Below are 10,342 nucleotides of genomic sequence, written 5' to 3' on the forward strand. Positions count from 1 at the left end.
TATTCCACTCATATTTAGATCAATTTGTTGTGGTTTTCATAGATGATATATTAATCTATTCACGTTCGGAGGAAGAGCATCGACAACACTTGGCTGTAGTTTTGCAAGTCCTAAAAGAAAACTAGATGTTTGCAAAGCTAAGCAAGTGTGACTTCTGGCTCACACAAAGACTTCTTAGGGCATATCATTTCATCCAAGGGGATTGAAGTTGATCCCTCAAAGGTGGAGGCAATTAAGGATAGGAAAACTCCATCAAACATGACTAAGGTGAGGAGCCTTCTTGGTTTAGCAGGCTGTTATAGGAGGTTCATCAAGGGCTTCTCCAAAATTTAACTACCTCTTACCACTCTAACGCGCAAGGACGTGAAATTCGTTTGGACTGAGCAATGCGCAACAAGCTTTAATGAATTGAAGAGGTACTTGATTACTGCCTCGGTGCTTACCATTCCATCAAAAGTAGGAAACTTTGTAGTTAACAAATATGCCTCAAAGAGTGGATTAGGAGCTATACTTATGCAAAATGGGAATGTGGTGGCATATGCTTCAAGACAACTAAAGACTCATGAAAGGAATTATCCCACTCATGACCTAAAGTTAGCATTTGTAGTTTTTGCTCTTAAGATATCGAGACACTATCTCTATGGAGAGAAGTCCCAAATCTTTACAGAATATCAAAGTCTGAAGTACTTATTCACACAAATGAGCTAGATATGAGGCAGATGCGCTGGATGGAGCTTATAAAAGATTATGACTGCGAAATTGTGTATCAAGTGGGGAGAGCCAATGTAGTAGCATACGCCTTAAACCGTAAGACATGTATGCTTAATCAAATCACTGTCCAACCTGACTTGATTCAGGAATTTGAAAAGTTAAATCTGATTGTAATAGAGCCAAGGTAGGAATACATACTTGCAACTCTGGCCATTGTTCCTAATCTTATTAAAAGAATTAGGTTGGGACAATTTGTGATCCACAACTCACCTTATGGAAGTAAAGGGATGAGAAAAGAGATACCTTTGTATATCACCAAGAATAACCTAATGTATCATAAGAATAGGCTATGGGTACCATCTGTAGGTTCCTTAAGTCAAGACTTATTGGCTGAGACACATACTACTCCCTATTCTATTCATTTAGGGAGCACCAAGATGTTTAAAGATCTGCAAATGTTGTAGGTGGCCTGGAATGAAGAATGATAACATCAAGTATGTTAGTGAGTGCTTAATTGCCAGCAAGTTAAGATTGAACACCAAAGGCCTATTGGACTCCTCTACCCACTGCCCATTCCTGTTTGGAAATGGGAAGATATTTCCATAGATTTTGTAGTTAGATTACCTCCGACCCTAAGGAAAATGAATGCCATATGGGTAATTATGGATCGTCTTACTAAATTAGCACATTTCCTACCCGTGAAAACATCATTCTCAATGAATCAATATGCAGAACTGTGCTTGCAAGAGATTGTTAGATTAAATGGCATCCCAACTAAAATTGTGTCCGACCGAGATCCCCGTTCCACCTCACACTTCTGGAAAAGCTTACACAAGAGATAGGGACAAAGTTAGCATTCAGTACTACATTTCACCCCAAATAGATGGTCAGTCTGAAAGAGTGATACAAATTCTAGAAGATCTACTAAGAGCATGTCTTATAGACTTTGGAGGTGATTGGGAATCAAGGCTGCCATTAGTAGAACTTACCTACAACAACAGCTATCAGTCTTCTATCGGAATGGCACCATTTGAAGCTTTATATGGAAAGAAATGTAGGACTCCCCTGCATTGGAATGAAGTTGGGGGAAAGAATGATCATTGGGCCAAAGATAGTCACCAACACAGTTTCCTAAGTTAGCAAGATTATGGAGAGGTTGCTAACAGTTCAAAGTAGACAAAAAAGCTATATCGACAAGAAGCGTAGTGATCTCACATTTAAAAATGGCGGCCATGTGTTCCTCAAAGTATCTCCCTACAAGGGAATTATCATATTTGGGAAGAAAGAGAAGTTGTATCCTAGGTACATAGGGCCCTTTGAAATCCTCGAATAAGTATGTGAGGTTGCTTATAGATTGGCACTACCCCTAACCTTGCTACAGTTCATAATGTATTTCATGTCTCCAATTTAAGGAAGTACATTCCCAATTTCAATCATATAATTCAATGTGAAGATGTGCAATTAGCAAAGGACTTATCTTATGAAGAGCTCTTAAACCAAATCCTAGTCAGGCAAACCAGGAAATTGAGGAACAAAGAGATGAATATGGTCAAGATGTTTTGGCACAACAACTTTATAGAAGAAATAACATGGGAAGTAGAATAGGATATGCAGAAGAATTATTCTGAGTTATTCTGTAAGTAAATTTTGAGGTCGAAATTTTTATAAGTAGGGTATAATTGTTATGCCCAAGTGCATCTTTTCATGTTATAGGAGGCTAATTAGTGACAATGGCATATTATTTTGAGTTTTTCACCCTTATTTGATAACTTATAAATTACATTTAGAAATTTTTATTGAAACAAATAATGAATAGACCTGATATTACCATTAAGATCATGAATATAAATTTTACTTGTCAATTATATGTGTGAAACAACATATAGAAGGGATCCACCATAAAATTATGATATATAGTGATTAAATCCATTAGAAGTATTCCCTCTCTTAGTCAATACGAATTAAACCCACACTTGGCAACAAATAACCAAAACACTTGGCACTTTAATAGCTCTCCACTACACACCCATTTACACAGCTCATTAAGACAATTCATTTCGAATTATAAGAAATTATCTAAAGAACCCTTTCAAGAACATCCAACAATTAGGAATCCTTGAAATTGAAGAACAACCAGCCCTAACAGCCTTGGGGAAAAGCAAGTATCTAGCAGCTTAGGAAGGACAACCAGCCTTAGCAAAGACCATTTCTTTAGTCAATTAAGAAATTAAGGCAATCTCTTTCCAAACCCACTTTTATAACCCACATACATATATGTATTTCATGTATTTTCTGTATAATCTGCAAATATGTTTGAATATCATGATTTTATGATATAACATGGTTTTATTGACAAACATGATTGATAAACAAGCTGTTTTTTCAAGTATGATAATGTTTACCATGTTTTCCAAGTATGATACGATTACCATGATTTATAAAATATACACAACATTTATGAAACTCAAACCCTTATGAGTTATGCATATATGGTGACCCCCTTATTGATGAACAAGAATTGACGGAAATGTGAGAAGGCTGGCCAGGATGAGCTCTGGTCAGCTGAATCTAAAATACTGGCTGATTAATATGGGATCAGAGTTTCTAAGAAGAGCTCTAGTTACTGCTTCCTAAACTGAAAGATGGTCCAAACAGGTCAAGGGCTTTTAGGGATAGACTCCTAATTGTGCCTAGTCAAATATTGTTGAAACATATTCCTTACTTTTAGGATCAACTCTGAATGGTCTAGGGTCAAAATACGACTCAAGAGGTAACTGTACAGACACCATGATATCATTTCTCTAAACATGTCTTTGATGTTTATAACAAATTATTTCCTTTTTAAATGATGAACACTTTTTATGCATATGTACCCTTTTTAAAAACAAAGCATTTCAGCATGTTTTAAATACTTATTTGCTTACTGAGTCACTAGACATACTATACTTGTGTAGTGTAGGTACACAGCCATAGCTAGTATGCACTTGAAGGATTGAGTCTTAGAGGGGTGCAATCTGATGGAAATGAGTGTGGAAGGAGGGACCAAGACTGATGGGCTTAACTTGTCTTTTATATATTCACTTAACTTATATTTTTGTATCTTTACTTGGTTGTCTAATGGAGAATGTATATAAGACTTGCATGGTATCATGACAGAAATGATGTAGTTCTGTGTATGTTTTGGGCTGTTAAATGAAGTCGGTATATAATTGTTAGGATCTAGATCGCCGCTAGAGGACCGGGGGTTGGACCGGTTAGCGGTTCTTACTCGAAGGGTGGTGGTTAATCTGGTTAGAGATTAACACCGGGGTTTCAATACTACACAGCCTGTCACAAACCCTTGAACTAGGTTCAAGCGCGGAAGAGGTTTGCTTTCAGGTTGAAGCGGCACGCTTGTATGATAGGCAGAATCGGTATTGTATAATGGAGGTTTGAAGTTTGATGGGTCGCTTTCGGTAACCTGGAAGTACGGCTTGGATAGGATTAAGTCGGTTATAGTGGTATAAGTCGGTCTAGTAATGAAACCGGCAGACAGTAAATAACAAGACAGATTTTATGGATGTTCGGAGATAAAACTCCTACGTCACCCCTTCCTCTCGAAACCGCGAGAAGGATATTCACTAAGGAATACAAGTACAAACCGATCGAGACTTATTTCCTGCTCGATAACACACTCACAATTTACACCGAAATTGTAAAAACACACTTTGATTCTAACACTTAGGCTTTCTTAGAACAACACGGTCTTATCACTTGTAGAATAAATGCTCTTAGAGTTTCTCACTTGTCCACTGTGTCGCTTGTTGTCCCACATTTACTCTTCTGCAACTGCCTCCTTTTATAGGTGAAATATGCCAACGGTCATATTTCACTTCCTTGAATCTGATTGGCTGAGCAGAGGTGCAGTGATTCAGTGTTTCAGAGGTTCAGACCTGCGGTCGTTTCCTCAGACCTGATGGTCAACCTCAGACCTGGCGGTCTGTTCTTCCGGTGTGTAAGACAAACCTGTCGGGTTTGTCTTTTACTTGATGTAGGCACTGTCTGTTGGACAGTTGTCTGTACTTGAAAGATTTCCTTTCTGTCTTATCCCGAAGTGGAAGGATCCGGTAGTGTTGTCTTCTGCAGCCTACAGTCTTTCCTCAGACTTGCATGAATATGGAAGTGTTCAGTCTGTTCCTTTGGTATCGTTCTCAACAGATACCCGAATTGTCTTCTTGTACTGGTCGGTCATTTGACTTAGCCGAATGACTTTTGGTATGAGTGATGTAACCGGACTTCTTCCGGTTATTCCTCTGTCTTGTGGATGATCGGCTGTTTGATGATTCCGGTTTTGAACTTTGGCCGATCCTTTCTTTGTGCGGTCACGTTCCGAATACTCTTGATCGTTTAGTAGCTTGACCGGTTAGTTTTCTTTAGTCGGTTCTTTTGTTCATCCGGTCCGGTTCCTTGTTCCTGCATAGAAAGTTTATTTAAGTTAGGTTTATTTGAACCGGTCTGATTTTATCTAACAATTTCTCCCTTTTTGATTATTTTATTTAAAATTATTAAAATCATGTAAGTTTGCAACCGTAGGCCGGTTGTTTTGTTTGTCCGGTTTTTGAAAATGACTTGGAGAAATTTTCGAAAAAATTTTGAGAAAAGTTTTGGAAGAGTCTTTATCTTTTATCTTATCAATTTCTCCCTTTTTGATTATTTTATTTAAAATTATCAAAACTAAGTAGAAATGCAAAAGAAGGCCGGATTCAAAAATAACTTTATATTTATATATATAGATGACCGAAAGAGATACTAAGACAATAAGAAAGGAAAGATAGTCCCTATTCGGAGTCCGAGAAGTCATATATGCTCTTCTTCTTCGGTTGTTGTCGACCGGTCGGTTCGGAAGTTCGGCGTTTTGTGGACCGGGACTGCAGTTGTTCTTCGACTTCCTCTTCGACTTGGTCGGCCTGCTGCGATGTACCCGTTACGACCGTGTCAGCGACCTCATTGAGCAGCTCGGCTATCTTAACTTTCTTAGGGGCCTCCCTTTTTCTCTTTTTCGGTGCTGAAGCGGAGGCGGCTGCCTTTTTCTTCTTGTTTTCCTTTGCGTAGCCTTCCAGCCTCCGTGCCTCCCTTTCCAACCGTGCGGCATCCTCCGCAGCTTGAGTGGCTACTTTCTCAGCAAACCCTGGGAATATGGCCCCAGCCTTTTTAATTCGCGCGGCTTCCTCTTCCGCTTCGGTCAGCTGAGATGAGCGCGGTGCCTCTTTATCTTTTCCTACTTCGGCATCCAGCGCATCCTGGACCCTCTTAGCTACTTGAGCATCAGCTGCTACAGCCGCGGCGTCCGCGTTCACCTTAACCCTTAGAATTTCGGCCATTTGTTCGGAAAGCGCCTTCACTTCGGCCACGAGATTCCCATTTATCTTCTCGAGTTCGGAGACCCGGTTAAGTGTCGTGCCGATCAGATCCTCACTCATCGCAGTCAGCCGTTGATCGGTATCTCTCTCAAGCCGGTCGAGGTCTTTCTTTAAATCGGAGGTCACATCCTCCAGAATTGCGGTTCGCTGAACACATTTATCTCGCTGAACCGTCTCTTCCCGCAGACCTTCGCCGAGTTCTGAAAGCTGTTCTTGATTTCTCTATAGTTGATACCTTGTGACGTCGGCAAACTTGAGGGCCGAATCAACTATCCTGCCGGATCTATCTTTGAACGGCTGAACCGCGGACTCGTCGAACTCTTCAATGCGGCTATTAATCCTTTATGATATGGATGCTTCAAGATTTTGAAGTCGGTCCTCAACCCATTCTTTAGTGAAGTCTGAAGCGGTGACTTCCGGTGGTGGGGGAGGTGATTGCTCGGTGAAATTTGGATCGGCTCTGTCACTGGATTCTATCGGTGCCGCATTCTCCCTTGGAGGTGTTGGACAATTAACCGGAAACTTTTCGATCTGGGGAGCAGTATAGACCGGTACTTGCATCCGGCTACATATGGCTTCCAGCCGCTCGATTTCTTGAATTAGTTCCCCTTTGGCATTTTCAAGCCTTGCTATCACCCGCGGCGCTACGGTGTCCACCGATTCCATCTTGTTGATCTCCTCTGTAATTTTCCGGATCCGAGTTTTTAGTTTCCGAAGTTGGACCTTCGGTAACAAGAGACAGGTTCGGTATTGTACCTCTTGGAGTGTGTTGGAGTTTGTAATGTCCATCATCAGGTCCTCCACTTCCTCCAATCTGTCGATGCATTGCTTTTCCGTGTGGCCAGGTAGGATTTCTCTATATGGTGTACCGAACCGGTGCTCGTGCCACTCCAAGTATAGCTCTTCAACCATCTCGGCTCTTCTTTTGACACCTTGAAGGAGTTTCCGGGCTAATCTATAGGCCTCTGCTTCTTCGGCCTCCTCCCTCGTTTTGTCGGCACCTTCGTCATCGGCTTCTTTGTCAACCTCTTCTTCACCACCCTCTTCTCTGCCCTCGACGGTCTTAGGGTTGATGTTTGATCCGGCATTATTCGGACTCTGGGCCGAATAGTCGTCTTCATTGACCGTTCTATCATCCTCGGTCTTCTCCGGGTCGGTGTGCTCAGATGCCCACTCATCTTCTGTTTGCTGTGGTGGTTCTGAGAAAGATATCTTTTCTTTGCCTTTGCTTTCGGCCTTTTCTTTGGCTTGGCCAGCTTTCTTGGCGGATTTCTTCTTTCGGCCACCTGTGGAACTGGGGGCCGGCTGCGTCCTTTCAAGGAATTGCCTTGATCTAATGAGGCATCGTTCTGCGACAGCGACGCCGGGACCGATGTCGAGATTTAGGTGGAGGAAGATCTTACCGAGAGGCACGGCGTATCCCCACGACCGGTTTGAGTCCGGTTTCACCATATCCATGAGGTTGCTGAACACCGCTCTTGCCCAGTTGACCTCTCTTCCCTCCATCAGACCGATTAACATCTTGATTTTATCTCTTGTGAGGTTGCTGAGGTTTCCTCCCCTCGCCAGAATCGCCCGTGCGAAGATGTCACACACCGGGATTAACTCCGGCTTCAACATTTGTTTGCTCCCGGATGTTTTGATCGGCTCATTAGTTGCCAATAGAATGTGGCAAGCCGCCTCAAAGGTGTCCTGCTCTATTTCTGCTGTTGCATCCTGGCCGGTTGTTGGAAGATGCAGGCTCTCGGCCACCAATGCTTCGGTGAGCTCTATTTGGGAACCGCATACAGTCGCGGTGATCTTGTCGTAGGCGACGGTTGCGGTTTTGAAGAACTCTTCGACCGCATCTTTGTAAATAACATGAGGACCGCCGAGGAAATATTTCAGACCGGTTTTGATTACCCGGTCAATAACTTCCTTCGCCTCGGTCGTACCATTCAACCGGATTTCCTCGAAATCCACCTGAGAATATAGTCTGAATAAAGCCGAATCACGCCCCATGTTATAGAGTTTGAGAATGTGAGAGAGAACCGCTTCAAAGAGTTAGAGAGCTTAGAGAGAGAAAGTAGATTCGCGTGAGAATGAAACAAAATGACCGAAGGTCCCTTTTATAGATGCGGTTTGGAAGCCCAACCGTCCCATCATTAATGGGCGGGAATTTTCCCTCCAAATTGAAAAAGGCGGCAAACCGTTGGCGCCAAACCATGGACGGTAAATCAAAAGGGGCGGCAGTTTTGGGCGGGAAATTTCCCTCCAAAAGCCTTTGCTTATGTCATTGATGACGCACTCTTTTCTTTGAAACCGATTGATTGAACGGTTTCTAAGTCTAACCGGTTATTTTGAGTGATCAGAGTGTTAACAGATTAAGCAGGTTTTATGTGACCGGATAAGAACGCGGTTATAGTTTGAAGATGTTAACCGGTTACGTAGATAAATGATCAAAGAATTAAGAAGACACGGTCATTTAAACTGAAATGATATTAAAATTCAAGAAATAGTAGAGAAAGGAAACCGGCATAAGATTCGGTACAGAGATAGGCATACAGAAATAATGTAAAGTACAGCCTATTGAAAAGACATTCTACAGATTCGGTCTATTACAGAATCCTTGTCGAGGATGTTTGAGGAAGAAGCCGGTGTGCCCGGTCCGAACTCTGGTCGGTACCCAAGAATCAGCTTGCTGATATGCGGTGCATACCCGAGACCTTTCTTGGTCAGCACCATATTCTTTAGGTTTTCCCATATGACCGTTGACCAGTTAATGGCCGATTCGCAAAGGATGTGGGTCATAAGGTTGTAGGTATTCCTAGAATACCGTTGATTCGGTGATTGACACAGAATCGACCGGGTCACGATTTCGAGCAGTAGCTGACCGTGAATAGCAAGCTGGGTTTTTGGCCCAAAGTGTTCCACCGGAGCAGGGGTGGCCGACAGGTATTGCGCGGTTTCAAATCCCGCAAGGTCCTGAATAGTCGGAAAGTCAGAGAAACCTTCAGTGGGTAGACCGAATAGTGAGGCAAATTCCACCTCATCGATCCAGAACGTATGGTCTCTGACAGTAGAGACGATGTATTTTCCCTTGATGCAGGCGCTTCGAAAGAAGGCCTTGACATCGTCTATGAGAATAGGACCGGACTCTTCAAGAAAGGGTTGAAGACCGGTTTCAGCGAGAGAGTGATACATGAGTTTCTGCTCAGTAGTACAGTCCCTCTCGCCCATGCAAGAGTTGAAATCAATGCTTAGGAAGTTTCCCAGAGTTCTGCTCGGCATGATTTCGGTATTGAGAGAGACGGGATTCAAGAATATCAGAAGTTATTTTGTGCTTTCGGATGTGATAAAATGAGTAGAGGATGGCTCCTTATATAGGATCGGTTTTGGAGGGAAAATCTAAGCATTGATGGTCAGTTTTGTTTTATTAAGGAAAAGAATCTTTACCTTTTCAAGGCGCATGGGGAAGCGGCAGATTGCAAAGCCCGAGGTAGGTGTTAGTTGGGAGGTAACCAGGTTAGTTGGATATTAAATGTGCGGGTGGTTGGGGGTTATCTCATTAATTGGGATTATCCCATTAAATGCACATAAACATAACCGATATTAATTAGATTGAAGCCGAAAATAACAGAGACAATGCCGAAAATGGCATAAGGAACGATGAAGAAAACATGAAATCAAGAAAGTCATAAATAAAGCCGAAAGAGACATGGATAAAGCCGAAACGATCAAACTTGAGTTGATTAAGAATACACCCGGTGCATGAAGCAAAACGACCGGGTGCAGGAAGGAGTGACTCAGGGTGCATAGGAGTTGACATCACCGTTGTTGCGGTTTCTTCTCCTCCAGGCCCTCTCGAACCGCCTATAAAATGGGTCGGTTACTTCTTTGGTGAGCACCTGAGCTGGGTTCAAACCTTCGCCGGGACAGGTTGGGACTCCAAGCTCCACGAGGAGACAGCTTAGTTGGGGAATGAAACCGACTGATCGGATGCCGATCATCCAGATAAGGATGTCAAAAAGCACCCTAGACCAGTTGACCGGTGTGCCAGTGATTATAGCCGCCATCATGTTGAAGTTCGAGACACTGTAGGTATTGGTGACATCCCTACCAAAGATGCTCTTGCCGATCACATCGTTGAGAAGCTGATATTCAGCTCTCAGGCATGATTTTGCCCCGTGATCTTCAACCGGTTCGTCAGACCGAGAAAAGGCGACGCAGACTTCGGCCTTTACATCTGCTGG

The 10,342-nt window shown here is 42.6% G+C and overlaps 1 protein-coding gene across 1 annotated transcript; it reads left to right on the plus strand.

The window, feature by feature from the left end:
* Nucleotides 1-1,858: 1,858 nt before the first annotated feature.
* On the plus strand, nucleotides 1,859-2,316 carry LOC124941010. The gene is made up of 2 exons (XM_047481325.1): nucleotides 1,859-2,013; nucleotides 2,124-2,316. The coding sequence occupies exons 1-2, from the start codon at nucleotides 1,859-1,861 to the stop codon at nucleotides 2,314-2,316; spliced, it is 348 nt and encodes a 115-aa protein (XP_047337281.1).
* The last annotated feature ends 8,026 nt before the right edge of the window (nucleotides 2,317-10,342 follow it).

The sequence above is a fragment of the Impatiens glandulifera genome, chromosome 1 (genome assembly GCF_907164915.1).
Source record: "Impatiens glandulifera chromosome 1, dImpGla2.1, whole genome shotgun sequence".
In the NCBI taxonomy this organism is placed as follows: domain Eukaryota; kingdom Viridiplantae; phylum Streptophyta; class Magnoliopsida; order Ericales; family Balsaminaceae; genus Impatiens; species Impatiens glandulifera.